Genomic DNA, 18,885 nt, shown 5'->3' on the forward strand with positions numbered 1-18,885 from the left:
AATATACGAGCAGCTAGGAAATAACAAGAATATTCGGCAGATAAGCATTCTTCATGAGCATATAGGTCAATGCTACAAGTAAGAGGCAGGTAGAGGGCTGGGGTGGTGTCAGCCAAACTCTACTTCTTAAGCAGGGTTTAAGTTATTTCTCTGTATCTATTCCTATAGTGATTATGTATTTTTACTTTACATGTATGTGATATAAATGATACTTTGGGGGAGGTGGATCTGGGGCTTCAACTCAGGGCTTGTGCTTTCTCTTTGCTTTCATGGTCACAACTGATAGTACCACTTGAGCCTTGCCTCAGGCCCAACTTTTCTCTAGTTAAGTGAAGATGGAGTCTTGTGGACTTTTGGTCCACATGCTGGCTTTGAACCTCCATCTTCTAGGTGTCAGCCTCCTGAGTAGCTAGGATTACAAGTGTGTGGCACTGGGTAGACATTATAAAATATTTCTATTATGGAAAAAACTATGAGATTCCCTTCAAAATGGTCAGTGGGAAGGTATGGTATAGCCAAGTTCCCCTGAGTTAAGCTGCAGATTCTAAAGAAATCTTTCCACTATTTCTCGAAAACTCCTTGCACAGTGTTTTAGCTCTATCAGGGAAAACTACATGTGTTGGGGCAAGTTAAGTTGCTGTCAGATTAACTGATCATCAATCAAAGAAACTACTGCTTTGATTGGTAGACCAATCAGTATTTCAGATTTTAGTAGACTCTCATTTGCACTAATTAATCAGTTTTCAGTGCACTGTCACAGGGAAGAATAAATATGTGCTTATGTTCCCAGAGTTATGAACAATTCACAACAAACTAGCTTAAGAATAAACAAAATAGGATTAATATTTTTATTCCACGTGGAAAATAAGTGTTAGTAATAACACTATAGCCAATTGCTGGTGGCTCATGCCTGTAATCCTAGCTGATCTCAGGAGGCTGAGATCTGAGAATCATGGCTTGAACACAGTCTAGGCAGACAAAAAAGACTCTTATCTCCAATTAGCCAACCGTAAGCTGGAAGTAGAGGTGTGGCTCAAGTGGTACAGCACTAGTTTTGAGCAAAAAAGACAAGCTTGAGTTCAATCCCCTTAACTGGTGCCTACACAAAAAATACATGTTTAAGGTACCATTCTACAGAAGCTCAATGTAATCGAAGAGTCAGTTCTGCTCATGGAAAAGGCAAATAATAGTCCTCCCTAAATGCATTATGGTTAGCGCCTAAAACAGAGCTGGTGAGTAAAAGAAGCAGTCAGGCACTGGTGGCGCACACCTGTAATCCTAGCTACTCAGGAGGCTGGTATGTGAAGATCTGGATGGCAATTAGAAAGCACTCTGGGTGGAAAAGTCTGTGAGGCTCTTAACTCCAACCACCATACAAGCAGAATGGAGGTGTGGCTCACGCAATAGCTTGCTAGCTGTGAGAGAAAAAAGCTACAGGTGTTGAAGAACAAGACCTAGAGGCATCTCAGATCCCTTACTACCTTTCTGCCCTATTTCCTCGAACATGACAAACAACACAGCAGACACCACAAAAACAAGACAGAGACAATTGCAGACCCAGCGGCTCCCTCTCCTCAGCAGAAAATTAAGCCCAAGAACAAACAAGATGTAATCCTGCTGGTGGGGCCTTGGGGGACTCTAACCCCCTTGGTCTCCTGATGGACTTGGGGACTCGAACCCCTTCCTGGCGACCTGCAGATGGAGGGATGGGACGTCTCTGCATCCACTCCAGCCCTGGGGAGCAATACTGCGTCCAGTTTCTTCCCAGTGGGCCTCCCCTGGAGCTCCACAAACGCAGAAACAGTAGGGGGGACTCGAACCCCCTCCTACCTCCAGAGGTTTTTCTCAGAAATTCTGATGCTGGCTCAGTCCTCGTCGTTTGATACTGGATGAGCCCCCAAGATATTAGGGTGCCCCCTCCAATATTGGGGTCCGTGATCAAAGGATCAAGATTGAAACAAAGCGAAAGTCAGACGAAGCTATATTTTGTGCCAAGCATCTAGAAACAGACTGAGCGGTCAGCGCCGCCTGGGCAGAGAGCGAACCCCGCCCAGCTGCACAGGCTTTTATAGGGAACAGGCCATGCAGTTTAGCCAAGAGCGTTGCAACAGTCGCACAAAATTGTACGGTTAGGTGGAGCCACACCCAGGTGACCAAGGAGGTTACAACTTGTCCCTAAGCAGTTGCTTAAACCAGCCTTCCACTTTGGCCAGTTTTGGCATGCGGGTTTGGGGTGCAAAAGGAGGGTTTGCATTCCATGGGGGGGGGGTGGTTACATATGTGCTCTTTACTGATTGGATGTGTCCACCTTGCCTCTTGTCTTTTGTTCTCTAGGCTCTGTTATCAGAGCCTAGAGAACATTTTTCCTAGGCTTGTAAACAACAAAATGGCTGTTTAACCAGTGTGGAGTCACGTATGCTCACTGGGTCCTAACATTAAACTGGGGTCCCAACAACAGGTAATGCCCAGGCCTTGAGTTCCAGACCAGATACTGGCACAAGCTCACTTTCTCCCCATTCCCCGCCCGCCCCCCACACACACTAAATAAAGAAGCATCCATCCATAAGCAAATGCTGGCCAAGAGGAGTAAAGCATGCCCTTGCTCCAGCCTTGCAGTAAAGGCCCTTCATCGGGCCTACCATCCTATCAGCATGGAAAGAATACAACACACACTGACACAATTGAAACTACCTCAGTTCACTGTTGTGAGAAGAACAGAATGACAATTACGAGCGAAATCAAGCTAACCTATTTCTGGGAAGCACAGAGTTTCCATTTATAATGAAATAAAAATATGATTCAAGTAAAAACCTTTGAATTCTCATTCTCTCCCCAACCACTTCCCCTTGTTTTTGTATGAGGGAACAAAAGGCTTCAATTTAGACATCCACTCCTCTTCCCCTGCCCTTCTCCCCCTCCTCTCCTGCTGCTTCTCTCTCCTTCTTTCTTTCCTTCTCTCCTCCCTCTCCATCTCTCTTCTCTCTTAACACCTGCTTCGTCTCTCTTTTGCTCTATTCTCTTCCCTTCTGACCTCATCCCTTTAACCTCCACCCTACCCCTATCTCTCTAGCTGTTATTGAATTTTATAATTGTATATTGTTTGTGGGGGCAGTCAGGGCTCTGGAATGTGCCCCATTTCCTTATAACAGCCAGAATAGATCACCTTGGATTTTATTCCTTCACCCTGGCTCCCTTGGGATAACTAAATCCTAGCTTGCTTAGCATTGGACACTTGGCTGGGGCAAAATAAAGTACATCATGAAAATGAATATCATTTCCTTCCTTCCTTCCTTCCTTCCTTCCTTCCTTCCTTCCTTCCTTCCTTCCTTCCTTCCTTCCTTCCTTCCTTCCTTCCCTCCTCCCTTCCTTCCCTCTTCCTTCCCTTTGTTCCCTCCCTCCCTGTCTTCCTTCCCTCTCTCCCTCCCTTCTTTTCCTCTCTTCAATCTTTTCCTCCATCCCTTCATTCTTTTCCTCCCTCCCTCCCTCCTTTCCTTTCTTCCTTCCTTCCTTCTTTCCTTCCTTCCAACCCTCCTTCCTCCCTTCCTTCCCTCCTCCCTCCCTTTGTTCCCTTCCTGGCTGCCTTCCCTCCCTCCCTTCTTTTCATCTCTTCAATCTTTTCCTCCCTTCCTTCATTTTTTCCCTCCCTCCCTCCCTCCCTCCCTCCCTTCCTTCCTTCCTTCCTTCCTTCCTTCCTTCCTTCCTTCCTTCCTTCCTTCCCTCCCTCCCTTCCTTTCCTCCCTTCAATCTTTTCCTCCCTTATTTCATTCTTTTCCTCCCTCTCTCCCTCCCTCTCTCCCTCTCTCCCTTCCTTCCCTTCCTTCCTTCCTTCCTTCCTATCTTTCTTTCTTTCTTTCTTTCTTTCTTTCTTTCTTTCTTTCTTTCTTTCTTTCTTTCTTTCTTTCTTTCTTTCTTTCTTTCTTTCTTTCTTCCTTCCTTCCTTCCTTCCTTTCTTCCCTCCCTCCATCCCTCCCTCCTTCCCTCCATTCCCTCCCTCCCTTTCCTCCCTCCATTTCCTTCCTCCCTTCCTTTCCTTCCCTCCCTCTCCTCCCTCCCTTCCTTCCCTCCCTCCCTTTTCTTCTCTTTTCTTTTCTTTTGTTTTCTTTTCCTTCCTTTTTTTCTTTCTTTGAAAATATGACTCAAAAAAGCAGGACTCCTGACACAGAGCCCAACAAGACACTATTCCTTAACCTCCAAAGAAACCCAAACCACCCCAGCCCCTTCTGTGGTGGGGCTCAGGGCAGGGACTCAGGACTCCTGAGATCAGGCAGTGGTGTCTGGGGCCTGGGAAGGAAGGGCAGGGGAGCTCACCACAGGCACAGGACGCATGGTGGCATTTGTTTTGGCAGGGCTGTCACCAATGCCTAACTTCAGGACAGGATGCTGCTTTCAAAGCTGACACTACATGTTAGTGTCACAGTGATGCCTTGAGGAAAGGGGAGGGCAGGAAGATCCCGCTACAGTTCCTGGGAGTTTTCAAACAAGGAATGAAGAACCATTTGGCTCAGCGTAGCTATTTCTCTGTGGCAAGTGCAGTCAGATTTCTAACTCCATTGGAACTACATTCAAGGATGATTTAGGGTTGGATGATACTAAGCAAGCAGGAAGCTTTGATAAACAGGGAGACTTTATGAACTAAATTGTCTCCCTGGGAGCTAATTGATTCTCAACACTTTAACCCAACCGTAGTTTCTATGTTGGGGACAAGTGCTTGACAGGATTGTACTATGTCACTACAGTGCCCCAGGATCTGGGGATGCATGACACATGCATTGAATTATAACTAGCTCCTTACACCCGAAAGCTCCTTCAAGTCACACACCCTTGGTCGCAGTAGCATCCGTTGAGGTGCTAATGTTGACGGTTCTCTTCTACAGATGCCCCTCCTAGATGTTCAGTTCCTAAAGGGCTACAAGGAACTACGCTTGGCCCACTTTGTTCTTAGTGCCATCACCATGGGGTATGTCTGGCAGGAAGGAGAGACTCAGCCCAAAGAGGTAAGGGGCACCGGGACCTGTCCTGTAACCTCCCAGTTTTGCTGTTTCTGGAACACCACACCCTGCTCAGTGCTAGGCTGTTGAATAGGTGCTGCCTTGTTTTCCTTCCCATCTGTTAGTTGAAGGGGAGGTGAAAAGCTCACTGAAACGAAGGGATTCCCCCCACCCCCCACACCCCACACACACTAATTTTCTTTTAGACTGATGGCCATTTCACTCTTTGATCAGTTTTGAAACTATTGATGTGCACACATCCAGCTACGTAATTTCCATGTATATTGCTGTGTGTTCCATGGACTGTTGTTCACAAAAAACTGTGTGAAGTGTATAGATTTGAGTGATTCATACTTATTCCCCAGGGTGGGTCTCTATCACAGCTGAAGTAATTTCCTGGGTCATGTCCAATCTCAAATATGCTAATCATCTGGATTCCTATGTAAAAGGTTCTGCCAAGAAATCTTGCCCTTCCATTTGTGGAAGTCTCCAGGACTTTGGGGCTGCCTCCTATCCTGGTCCATGCTGATTTAGTGCTGACGAACTGGACCAAAAGGAACTCAGAAGGGTAAGGAAGAGGGGAAATGCTTCAAATTTTAACAGATTGGAATTCAGTATGGCAGTCTTGTGATCCTGGCTCTTCCAACCAGAGAAGTAATTAGGAAAGTTCATACGTATCACACGGCTTATGATTCTGCAGGAATGGTGAAGTAGATCATGCATCCAGCATTCTTGGTCGCAGAGTACCTTCTCCATCCATTCAGCATACATGGGGTTGGATCACTGTTGCTTGCTGCTTCCGCATCCCACTGGATTCCTCCACTGAACCATCAAGCTCCACTGTAGTCATATCTCATTTATTCTTTCTCATCCATTCAAGTCCAGTTAGGACTCAGTGGATGGTTATGATTTGTGAGTGGGAGTTCAAGTATGCTGGATTGAGAATTTGACTAACAATATGATTGTTCCCACTTGGCTTCCAGTACTTTTTGATAATGGTGCTGGTTGTAAAAGCATTGTCTATTGAAATGACATGGGATTGTTTTGTTTTCATGGGTTTTGTTGTTGTTTTGTTTTGTCTTATTTTGTAAGAATGTGGCTTGAGCTCAGGGCCTTGCAACTGCTTGGTTGGTGCTCTACCACTTGAACCCAACTTTCTGCTGGTTATTTCAGAGATGGAGTTTCATCAATTTTTTTCCCCAAACTGGCTTTGAACCTTGTTGATCCAGATCTTAGTCTCTTAGGTAGCTAGGGTTACAGATATGAGCCACTGGCACCTGGCTTAGCGTGAGGTATTTAAAAAAAAAGTAAATGTTTAGTTTAACTTTTTATCAAGTAGTTTTATAAGGGGATTTTGTTTTTAACAAGTCCAATTATGAGTACAGTACTTCTTGATTATAATCACGCTTCTACCATGAGTTTTTAACCATCAAGAAATCCGGTCATCAGAATGATGTGGAAGAATTGCAAGTATTACATTTTTTTTGAACTTCATATTCACAGCAAAATTCCCAACTGTAGATATGGCATTTTTCTTTCAGCAATTAAAACATCATCGAGGTATTGAGGTTGGATTTGAAAGAGAACTTTCTCTGAGGAATGGCTGTGGGTAGCCAGGGGTTGCTGAGTAGATTATTGGAAACTATTACAAAGGAATTTCAAATAAGTATAGCTTAGCTTTTGGGGCTAACTTCTATACCTCTGGGAGAGAATGCAATATTGCATAAGCCTTGGGATTTGATGTGTTCTATAGTTATTAATCATGCACCTTGACCAATTTATGCTTCAATAAAAATATCAAATATTGACAGCTATTACATGTGGCTTAGCATTTGGGTGGGATCAAATAATAAGCTTACATGCATGAATTTTTGTGGTCAGTGCATTGAATGTTTAGTATATAACTCACAGGAATAGGGAGAACGTGGGAAAGTTGGAGGGAAAGTGGCTGGGATGGGCAAGGAAAAGTTGGAAAATACAATAGCAATCCAGTGTTTTAGGACATGGGAGTTGAGAGTTTGCAGCCTAAGGCGCAGATTCAGTCCTGGGCCCCCAGTCCTTCTGGGTAATCAGTTCTTGGAATCTGAAGATGCCTACCACTTAGAGTAAGTGCTATGAAAAACAAAAGACCCTCATTACTCAAGAGGCTGAGATCTGAGGATCATGTTTCAAAGCCAGCCTGTTCTGGAAAGTCCTGGAGACTCTTATTTGCAATTAACCACCCAAAAAGCCAGAAATGGAGCTGTGGCTCAAATGGTAGAGCAGTAACCTTGAACAAAAAAGCTTAGGAACAACACCCAGGCCCTGAGTTCATACCTCAAGACTGGAACAAATAAAACAAAAAGAAAAGAAATGGAAGCAAAGCCCTCCCACCATGTTGAAATATTCACCCAAACATCAATGAGTAGAGAAAACAGTAGGTTCTTGGTAAATATTGAAGAATGAGAGGAACAAAATCACTTATACAGAGAGACCATGTGCTCTGGGCTGAGCAGTGAGTGGGATTTGATTTGCTGATTCTTTATCTCCCAGTGGCCCAGTCATACCCTGTGACTGCTAAAATGCATGTGCATGTCTGTGTCTATATGTGCATTGCACAATAGTGTGCAAATGTGTGGCCCCAGAAGGTATATTTGTTTTACAAACCAAACTTCTCATTTTCTTCTCTTTGTGGTTGCCAATAACTGAACATTGAGAAGACCCATGGAAATCGGGTAAGTTGTTAGAAATGAAATGTTTACTCTTTTTTAAAACCCATGCTAACTTTAAAAAGTTACAGAAAGACCAAAAGAAGGAGTACTAAGTTGCATGTATAGTATGTACCTACACAAATATAGTATGTACCTACACAAATATCATGAAAAAAAAACAAGAAGGAAATCAGTTCCACATTGAACAGGCTAATAGTTACACTCCCTTGGGAGATGAGGGGCTATTTAAAATTTTCTTTACTGCATTTTCCAATCTGTATATAATGAAGCACAGTGTAATACAAGGACCCAACATGTTCCCTCGATGTCTGGGCTCTGTGAAAAAGATTTCTCATTTCTCTGTAGTAGGCATGAAAGAGCAGGTTGTGTTTCAGACCCACAGCATGTTGTATTGATGTGGAAGTTGTACGGTGCAACGCTGGTCCAGGCATTCTTAGGCTCTGCCTTCCTTGGACAGAAGATGGCCTCTAAGTCACCATTGTTTCTCCTGACACCAAATCTCAGGCTGCACTGAAGGGGTCCAGTGTCAAAGCCAAGGCTCGGAAGTTGGGCAGGTAGAAGGGGAAAACTTCACTTCCCAGGCTAAATGACTTGTGTGGGAAGCAATGGAATCCATGACTTAGTTCTTGCCTTGTTCTCTTTGAGCTTATTTCTCCATTTTTTCTTAGGCTTAAGATGAGAAAAGAACTGCCGGGTTCACTTTTTATGTTTGGTAGACTGGATCTGTATCTGAGATATTCAAATCCATTTAAAGAGCAGCAGGGCATTAAAAAAACATTGCCTTTCATAATAATCTTCCACTCTTTATAATAATCTTCTTGCACTCCACTAGACCGTATTTCATCTCAGAATAAATGGGGGAGGCAGGTGCTGATGGCTTACATCGCTAATCCTAGCTGCTCAGCAGGCTGAAACATGGAGGATTGTGGGTTGAGTCCAAGCTGAGTAGAAAAGTCTATGAAATTCCTTCCCCAAAATAATTAGCAGAAAGCTAGGCTGGACCCCTGGTTCAAGTGGTAGTGTAGTCACAAGCAAACTGAGTAAGTGTGAGGCCTTGAATTTAAGCCTCAGTAGCAGAAGAAAAAAAGAAAGGAAGGAAAGAAAGAAAGAGAGGAAGAAAGGGAAGGAAAGGAAAGGAAAGGAAAGGAAAGGAAAGGAAAGAAAGGAAGTATTGGCTAGGTGTGGTGGTTCATATCTGTTATTCCAGCACTCAGTTGGCCAAGGCAGGAGAGTTCCAGACCAGCTAGGGCTAAGTAGCTATGTGACCTCAAACAGACTGTTTAGCTGCTCTGAGCTATACTTCAATGTCTTTGAAAGAAATACATTACTTAGGCTTCATTGCTCCAGCTCTGTGGCTTGTGACTCTGGACAAGAACGAAGGGATCTTGAAGAATCCACACTGCCTCTTGCTAACCATTGCCCACCATGTTTCAGGTGGTCCTCACCCCAGGGTGCTGCTGGAGGGCCTTCAGGGCTGAGCTAGACTCTCAGTCCTCAGCTTAGGTGAACTTGGACATGAATCAGTGTATTCTCTCTGCTCCTGAGTGCTGCTGGAGGCCAGCTTCTGGACGTCTCCTGAACAGGAAATTGCCCCTGACTGGACCTGCACTTCTTTAAACAGGCAGCTAAACAGCCTGTTTGGGGTCACACAGCTACTTAGTCACAGGACCAGCTCAGGAGTAGTTATCCAACTAAAGCCAATACTGCTTTGTTTATTTTGTTTTGTTTAGAGACAGAGTCTGGTTATGTAGCCCTAGCTGGTCTGGAACTCTCTATCTTCTGCCTCAGCCCACTGAGTGCTGGAATAACAGACATGAACCACCATACCTAGCCAATGGGCAGTGAGTGCTCACAGCCTAGTCTCTACACCTCTAACCATGTGACCTCCTCCTTCCCAAGTAATCTGGAGACCATCATCTCATTTCCGGGGGGCCAGAGCCTGAAGGGCTTCGTCCTGGTGACAGTTTTGGTGGAGAAGGCTGCAGCGCCTGGAATTAAGGTCTCTTCTCATTTCATGACCTTCTTTTTCTCTTAAGTAAAATGTCATTATGACCTGCCTTCCCCTCCTTTTCCCTCTCCTCCCCTCCCCTCCTCTCCCTTCCCTGCTTCAGCATAGGTGAATGCAGGCCTGGTGCTACTTTGTTCAAATCTGAGGGGAAAACTCTGAATTCCAGCCCGCAATGTTAGCTCCATTTTTCTCAACTGGCTATAAGACTAGGGGCAAACTCTGGCTTCATCAGCAACACAGGCACTGTTCTAGGAACAGAAATCAGTGTGCACAAGGCAGAAACAATCCCAGCCTTAGCAGCGCATGAGCAAATGCAGGAAGATGGATAAAGACAGGGAGCAAAGGAGGAACATTCAGGGGTTCATGAAAAGATAGACTTGAAGGGTCAGACAAAATGTCCCCAGGGAAATGACAACTCAGAGAAGAGATGAGCGAAGCACAGGAGGTGGGAAAGAAAAGGCTTTAACTAGGAGAAGCATTAACGATGACCTGACCTGTTCCTGGAGTTTGCACACTTGAATTTTTTCAGGGGTCAGACAGGTACAGGAAAAGCTCCATGTGAGACACACAGAGCTGTTTTTGCATTGTCTGGATGTAAGGTTTAGTTAGATTTATCCCTTCTTGCAAAACTTCCTTGGTGAGCAGATACAGAATGTCTGCCATGTTCTCAGCAGAGAGCAACCCTGGTGTCATTAATACAGCCCCTTGGTCCACTGTCAGAAGTCAGGGGAGGCCAGATGCTGGCGAAGGCCCAACTGTAGCTCACACCTGTAATTTTAGCTATTCAGGAGGCTGTGATCTGATGGTTGTAGTTCAAAGCCAGTTTGGGCAGGAAGGTCCATAACATTCCATCTCCAATTAGTCAGTAAAGAAAGCTGGACAAGAAGTGTGTCTCAGATAGAGTACCAGAAGGAGGACTGTGTGGGACCCCAAATACAAGCCCCAATATTGGCACACATGCACACATATCTGGAGGTACAGCTCTGAACTAGAGCACATGCTCAGCATGTGTATGGCTATGGGTTAATTTCTAAGGAAGCAAACAACAAAACATGAAAAATGGTTAATCATGTTGCCACTTTAGTTCTCATGTGTTGGAAAATCAGAATTTTATCTTCCCCTACATAGTCTCATTGCTTCTTAAGGAACCAATGTAAGACAAGGCAGGATTTGTGACAGAGATCTTGTGAAGCAGGGGCATCTTTAGGATCTATCTGATGCTGTGTGAGACAGAGCTTGGAAGACCTGGGCATGGCTCAGACATACAGTAAGAGCCAGGCTCTGGATTCTGATCACAGTACCAATAAAATGAGTTTGGGAACAAGTGAGTATACCAAAGTTGAAGATGCAGAAATAGAAATTACAATATACAATAACCTAGGAAAAGAAGGAAGAAAATTGAGAGTTCAGGCCCTTCAGAGGTAGAACAAGTAGCAGTCAGTAGAAGGATCCAGAACATCTGGGCACCATGCTGTCTGGATAGCACCAGGAAGGTACAGGCCCTTAGAGAGACGTAAGTTTCAGTTTATTGGTGCTTGAGGGCCTCAGCTCAGCAGTCAACTGGGAAAATGACTCTTGTTCCAGGCCCTTGCCCAGGCAGTGAATGCCCTCCAACAGTCCAACCAAGATGCCCTGATCCATGCCTTGCAGCAACTGAGACTATCCATTCTGGACATCACCCGAACTTTGGGACAAATGCATGGTAAGAGGGAGGATGGCTGGAGTGAAAGTCAAGGACACTGCATGAAGAAAAGAGCCTGCGGCTTGGGGGACATCCTAAATGGATTATGATGCATTTCTGCATGTGTCCACAAGATGGTGCTAATGTATTTTCTTGGTTTTCATGTAAAATTTGCTGTTTGAACCTTTAGAGAATATCATTTTTCAGTTTGTAAAGCTTACATAATATATATGTATATGTACCCATACAATATTTAATATATAATATATTTTCAGTTTGTAGGCATTATATATATGTGTGTATGTATGTTACATAAATTATATATGCATATATATGTGTGTGTATATATATATATATATATTCCTTGTTTATTTTTTTCTTGAGATTGAGGCAGTGTTCTTGATTGAGGCAGTGTTCATTTTTCATGGGTTAGATATATCTCTGATATACTGAAATCTTGTTGAAGTTTAGGAGGAGGGATCGGCCAACCCTGTGATAGTGGTCTCAACCCTGCTGGGTAAGGCTTCTGCCTGCTAGGCTGTGATGGTAGAATTTATCTTCTCCTTCCCTCACACCCCTTTTATTCTTTCTCTCTGACATGGATTTAGAGTTATGTGGCCAGTGCAGGCAGGAGTTGCCAAAGGTATGGGCAAGCTAAATGGCTCACCCTTCCTGGATGGGTTGGCATCTTGTTCTGGCTGCTACATTCAGTGTCCAATGTCTGGCAAGCTCTTCAAGTTCCACTAACAGAGAAATTAAAAATCCTGCCTGGTGAGTGTTTAAGAAAGGTTTAGAAGAGGTATGTATCTGTCTTTCTAGCAAGAGAAAAGCAGAATTATCAATTTCTTTGAATTCATCTATGTGCCAGTCTGTAATTTATTAGCTACTCAGGAGGCTGAGATCAGGGCTAGAGGAGTGACTCAAAAAGTAGAGCACACACATAGGAAGCAAACCACACGAGCTCAAAGCCCTGAGTTTAAATCTCAGAACCAATAAAAGAAAAAGAAAGGAAGGCAGGCAGGCAGGAAGGCAGGAAGGCAGGCAGGCAGGCAGGCAGGCAGGAAGAAAGGAAGGCAGGAAGGAAGGCAGGAAGGGAGGCAGGAAGGCAGGAAGGCAGGAAGGCAGGAAGGAAGGAAGGAAGGAAGGAAGGAAGGAAGGAAGGAAGGAAGGAAGGAAAGAAGGAAGGAAGGAAGGAAGGCAGGCAGGCAGGCAGGCAGGAAGGAAGGCAGGAAGGAAGGAAGGAAGGAAGGAAGGAAGGAAGGAAGGAAGGAAGGAAGGAAGGAAGAAAGGAAGGAAGGCAGGCAGGCAGGCAGGCAGGCAGGAAGGAAGGAAGGAAGGAAGGAAGGAAGGAAGGACCTGAGAAAATATGTGTTCACAGCATAGAATAGGGAGAAGAGCTTTGTCATCTTGTTATTGAATAAATCCCCTGATTATTCCACACGCTACACTTGCAGCAATCCACCTATAGTCATGGGATTCTGTATTATTTCCACTTAACTTTCTTGTTCTACACGGTGTACCTGCATTGAATTAAATTTAGCTAAATTTTCTAGGCTCCTGCCAAACAAACTCCCCTAGCTAGTGAGATGCATTTTAGCTTCCCAAAGACTGACTCTCTGAGTTCATGACCATGACTTAGCAAAAGCCTATTAGAGGAACAACACAGGTGTTTTCCTGTTCCACAGCATTACAGTGGCCTTTAGTTAGATCATGAGACATTTCTACCATGTCACATGCAGTGTTGGGTGCACTGAGGTGCATACCTGGTGTCTGGCTAACACAGGCTTTCCTGGTGCTAACTTTCAAAGTCACTTAATAAGCTTAGAACACCCCTCTGTATTGTCTTCATCTGTGATGGGGTCTGATGATCTGAAAGTCCAAGGGATCCCTCCCTTGCCTCCTCTAGAGGAAGATTTCCCATACAATTAGACTTAGTAATAGACTGTACTACTCAGCCCAACTCACCTATGTGATGAGTTCTTATCTTGTCCCTGCTTGTGATAGGCTGGTAACCAATAGGATGCAGTAATGGGAACCTCACATGACTTGCAAAGCAAAGCTAGAAAGGTTGAGGAGGCCACCAACTGCAAGTGACAAAGGCCAGCCAACCAGGTTGGTGCTCAAGTTGGCATCTGGAAATGACCTCAGACCTCTAGGCTCCAATATCCAGTTACCTTCAGCATTTAGGTCCTCCTCCCTGAGGCCTAGAAACAGGGAGCGTGGATTCCTTACCATTGAAATGGCTTACTTTGCTTAATATAATTTTTATTAAGTAAGTAAAGTAAGCCAGACACAAAGAAACATAGGTTGCATGGTTTGCCTCATTTGTGGTAGCTAGAATGTGCCTATAAATCTACAAGTAAACACACTGGATGGTTAAAAATATATACTGGGACATGATAAATGATACAGGTTTCTAGGCATTCACACAGAGTGAGACCAAAGGAAGATAGTCTTAGGAGTGGATCACAAAAGCACGATGCCTCTGTGCCTTTGATCATATAAAATGATATTTATTGAAATAAACCCAGGAAATGGAAACAAGAGGTTTGTTTGTTACGGTTTTTGTTCTCTTTTCCTTTTGTCTTGTTTGTTTATTTGTCTTTGGGAGGGCAAGGGGAGGTCACAGAAATAGTGGGACTAAGTGTAAACAAATGCAGCAGTGGCACTCACTACATACTATGTTGAAAATGTACATACAACTTGTGGGTGAGGACAGGAGGGAAATGCTGGGAGAGAGCAAGGGAAGGGGTGACATTGTTCAAAAAGAATCTGATTTATATAACTGTAACCCCTCTGTACATCACCTTTATAGTAACAAAAATGCATGAAGAAATAAAACATTATCAATTAACACTAAGAGAAAAATAAACAGAAACGTAATGGCACTCTGGGTGCTGGTGGGACTCACTCCTGTAATCCTAGCTACTTAGGAGGCTGAGAGCTAGGGATTCCAGTTTGAAGCTAACCCAGGTAGAAAAGTCTGTGAGACTCTTATCTCCAATTAACCACTGGAAGTGAAACTGTGATTTAAGTGATAGAGTGCTATTAGTCCTTGAGCACAAAAGCTAGGGACAGCACCCAGGCCTGAATTCAAGCTCCAGGACTGGCACAGAAAACAAAAACAAACAAACAAAAAAGAAGAAGAGAGAGAGAAAAAAGTAATGGCACAAAGAAAGAGTGGTTGGTTATGCTACAAGAGTAAGCACAAAACCGAAGCTCTAAAAGTAAAAATCAATACTAGAAGAAGCTGCAAGGTTAAGGAATCACAGAGAATTTCTAAGCATTGTCTCTGGCTTATAGTTGCTAACTCTTTTTCCTGCTTGATAAATGGAGCTTGGCAATTCCCGAAACAGATTTCAGCATGCGATTGCATCTTGCAGAGTCTGCCCTTATAAACATGTGCCCTTCTGCCTTCCTTCTCAAATACATCTTTCTCTAGCACATAACTCTGCTCACCCTCAATGCAGAGGAGAAATACCTTTGTGGACCGCAGTTGGCATGGCAGAGAACCACCAAGCTGCCCCAAAACTTCCTTGGCCTTTGCTCGACTCCACCCTGCCCAGCTTTCCACAGTTGTACACAGTGCTCTCTACCGGCTGCAGAAGAAACCCACACCACTTTGTTTTCATAATCTGACTACCATAAATCTATTTTCAGCCTGTCATTGTACTAAAAATATCAAACACATCCATCTCTGAATGTCATTGGTAGTGGAGTGTCAGCATGCCAGCTCTATCTTCAAAGTTTTCATCTAACATTCTTTTCCCCCAAGTTGGTGATTTACTTCTCTATCCATCAGGTCTGAGACTTGTGATTCATTGGAAAGCTAAAATACGCTCATATATTTAGAGACCTAATTTTAGCATGTTTATTGACCTAAGAGATAATTTTTTCCTTAAGAAGGTTAAGGTCTGTTTGTCTCTTTCAAAAAGCCAGGCAGGGTTCTGACTTTATTTCCTTCTGAGTCAACAGAACTTCTGGCTTCTACTTGACCCATTGGCAGCTTTTAGTCATTTTTCTTTTCATAAGTGCAGAGGAGTCAAAAACGGTTCCTTCTAATAATTTGATATATTTGTTTAAATTAGATTTTCTAAGGAATACATTGGGGCTAGCCTGTCGTGTGAACTGCTGAAACCATTCTCTTCTGAGTGATTCGCTTAATATTGTTAGAGGAATTTTCCATTTTAGCTTGTGACCTCATTCTATCTAAAGTCAACGGGAAAATAATTAATACTGAAACTCTTCTCTGTTAAAATCCATACAAGAATAAGGCCACATTAATATTTCCGGTGTCTTCACACAAGAGTTAGTTACTACATCAAAGCCATCTGAACATGTCTCAGCCACTTAAGCCACCATGTTAAATCTGATAGCCACCTATCTTAAACCCAATGTTGTCATGTTTACCCATCACATCTAAAAACATTCACCTGCATGCACACACAAAGTCAAGTCTCTCAGCAATGAAGGTTTCTTGTAAATCTTCACTGAAGTCCTCTTAGGGACACAAGATGGACTTTAAATTACAAATCATAAATACAACAAAACTACCTAAAAATCATGATTCAGGTTTTAAGTGGTTGAGGTTAACTTTTGATTTGCTTATACACGTACAACTTCCCTATTCTTCACTCTTTTGTATGTCTTTCTTTTGCTTGGAGTGCATGAGGATGTCTAGTAGTGCATGTCTGTAGCAACATCTGTCATCTAAAATTTATCATATCATCCATGCACCATGGTTGTAATCTTAGCTACTCAGGAGACTTGAGATTTGGATGATCACAATCCAAAGCTATCCCAAGACTCCCTATCCAATTAGCCCACAAATGGAAGGCTGGAAGCATAGCTCAAGTGCTAGAGTGCCAACAGAGGAGGCAAGCTGAATGAGGGGATGAGGCTCTGAGATTCAGCCTTGTTAGCATCTAACGAATGAACGAAGTACCAGAATAAACAAGGTCTGGAGGCATACCTCAAGTGGCAGTGTGCTTGCCTAGCAAGTGCAGTGCCTTGAGTTGAAACCTCAGCACTGCCTATGAAAAACAGAATACACTTGAGAATCATATCATATTTCTACTGAATAGTGTGAGTCCCCAATAGTTTCCATCTTAATTTCACTTCATTTGACACCCTGTTTCTCTTCTATCGTTCTTTCTGCTTTCAGTTCCTGTAAAGAACCGTATTTCTTCCACTGCAAGGCTTGTGTACTTGCTGTTTCCTCTGAGCTGTCATTCTTACCCTAGTTCTTTCCCACTTGTGTATTATCCCAAAATGTGTTCTCCCCTGGAAGAGCCACGGGACTGAGAGCAGCTTCGATTCTGCTACCGAGCCTGGCACCAGGGAAATAAATGAACAGTGAGAAAGGTAGAGAAAAAGAGAACAGAGAGGTTGAGAGAGGGGCATCCAGCAGGAGTCAAAAGCAGGATAATGAAAAAAACTGACATTTTTGGCAAAGATCTATGTGAATGTGATAATGTATCTCTGCAGGTATAATCAAGGGCATTTTTTTTTTCAGATCAGGGCTTGAACTCTGGGCCTGTGCACTGTCCCTGAGCCTCTTTTGTGCTCAAGGCTAGTGCTTTACCACATGAATCACTTCTAGATTTTTTGGAGTAGTTTATTGGAGAGAAGAGTCAGACTTTTCTGCCCTGGCTGGCTTGGAACTATGATCCTCAGGTCTCAGCCTCTTGAGTAGTTGGGATTACAGGCATGAGCCACGAGGGCTTGGCTAGTTGGTTGGGTTTTAAACAAAGCAAAAAGGGAATATAGAAAGAAGGATGCTAAATTCACTTGGAGACTTCTTGTACTTGACAAATGACAGATTTAAAACATTGGTTGCTGCTGGTAGGATATTCATACTTTTGACACTGGGTAAAACAGTAAAACAAGAGGAGTCAAAAATGTCAAAACCCAGCCAGATACGTGCCAATGGACTGATTGCTTCAGAAACTAAAGATGTTTTTCTACCTCAAGAGGTTGACAAGAGATGAAGCAAATGTTAGCTCTGGAAGTTTAGTCTGGTGGAGACTTCCATACAAGATAGTCTACAGAGGAGGCCAGGCAAGTGGATGGAGGGAGCAGGTGTTTCAGAGCAGGAGCAAGAAAGAAGCAGAGCTTTCCTTATCAACCTTAGTATACTTCAGTTTTGTACAAAGTGCATGTAGAACAATCTCAGTTATTAAATAATTAATGCTGATGTTTAGGTAGTTGTTTGAAAGCGTTCACTTCCATAAGTCAAGTTAGACTATGAGTATAACATATCTTGATCAATGTTATCCCTTCCATTGTTCTGTCAAGCTCCCTGGTTCCATTTTCACACATGTACATTGAATATTATGACTATTCTCCTATCTTGCCTCTCTCGATTCATCTGCTCTCCCTCCCTTGATTTCCCCCGACTCCCAACAGCATGTTTCAGCTTCCTGATCTTTATTTTTGTTAGTAGTTATTTGAAGGAGTTACATCAGTACAATCTTCCTCGATGTATATCATATGTGAGTCAGAGTTTGTGCATTGCACACAAACCCATGTATGTTTTCATACATGTTGATAATTTAGATCTAACTTCCAGACATGAGAGAAAACAGGTATCCTTCGTCCCTCTGAGTTTGGATTACTTCACTTAATATAATTTTTCCAGGTCTATCAATTTCCTTGCAAATGACATTATTCTTCTTGAGGGATGACTAAAATTTCATTGTCAGTCAGTCAGTCAGTCTGTCTGTCTGTCAGTCTGTCACATGTATTTTCATGAGTCACTCATCCATTGTAGGGCATCTAGGCTATTCCTGTAATTTGGCTATAGTGAGAAGTGTCACAATAAACATAGTGCCTTTACTGTATCCTGACTTGCAATCCAGTATTGCTGGATTATAGGGTTTAGATTTTTGAGCCATTTCCAAGCTGCCTTTCACAGTGGTTCACTAGTTTCATTCCTGCCAACAGTGGGTTTGCTGAGACCCTGGAACTGTATTCAGGACATTTCTGCTTATGCCAATAAATTCTAATGTTTCTCCTACTCCTTTCTGTAGTAATTTCAAGATTTCAGGGCTTATCTTAAGGTCTTTGATTTATTTTGAATAGATATTAGCAGAAAGTGACAGGTAGGGATCCAGTTCCAGTTGTATGCATGTGGAAATCCAGTTTTCCAATACTATTTGTTGAAGAGGTTATCTTTTTTCCCAGCGTATATTTTTTGCTTCCTTGCCAAAGATCAAAAGGCTGTAGGCATATAGGTTCATTTCTGGGTCTTCTAGTCTGTGCCATTAATCTTCAGGTCTATTTATTGTGCCAGTATGAACGCAGGGGTACCTACATAGTTCTTAGCTTTAACTAGCAGTGAGTTGGCAAAGAAATTATCTACTTGCTGTTTTTGGGTCAGTGATCTGAGTAGCTTCCAGATGAATTCTCTATAGTTTGCTTAACTATCTCCCAGACAAATCAATTGGAGGTAATGGAAGGAAAATCAGATTCAGAATTATCTCTCAACCTATAATA

The 18,885-nt window shown here is 43.2% G+C and overlaps 1 protein-coding gene across 2 annotated transcripts in view; it reads left to right on the plus strand.

The window, feature by feature from the left end:
* Window positions 1-18,885, plus strand: part of Ido2 (indoleamine 2,3-dioxygenase 2) — a 52,617-nt gene that overhangs the window by 19,555 nt on the left and 14,177 nt on the right. For both annotated transcript variants that reach the window (XM_042679461.1, XM_042679462.1), the window contains 5 exons: window positions 4,875-4,994; window positions 5,438-5,556; window positions 7,688-7,702; window positions 9,599-9,698; window positions 11,292-11,409. In XM_042679461.1, coding sequence (XP_042535395.1) covers window positions 4,875-4,994; window positions 5,438-5,556; window positions 7,688-7,702; window positions 9,599-9,698; window positions 11,292-11,409 — 472 coding nt within the window. The remainder of the gene's footprint in view (window positions 1-4,874; window positions 4,995-5,437; window positions 5,557-7,687; window positions 7,703-9,598; window positions 9,699-11,291; window positions 11,410-18,885) is intronic.

Source organism: Dipodomys spectabilis, unplaced genomic scaffold (genome assembly GCF_019054845.1).
Source record: "Dipodomys spectabilis isolate Male_0828 unplaced genomic scaffold, ASM1905484v1 ptg000052l, whole genome shotgun sequence".
In the NCBI taxonomy this organism is placed as follows: domain Eukaryota; kingdom Metazoa; phylum Chordata; class Mammalia; order Rodentia; family Heteromyidae; genus Dipodomys; species Dipodomys spectabilis.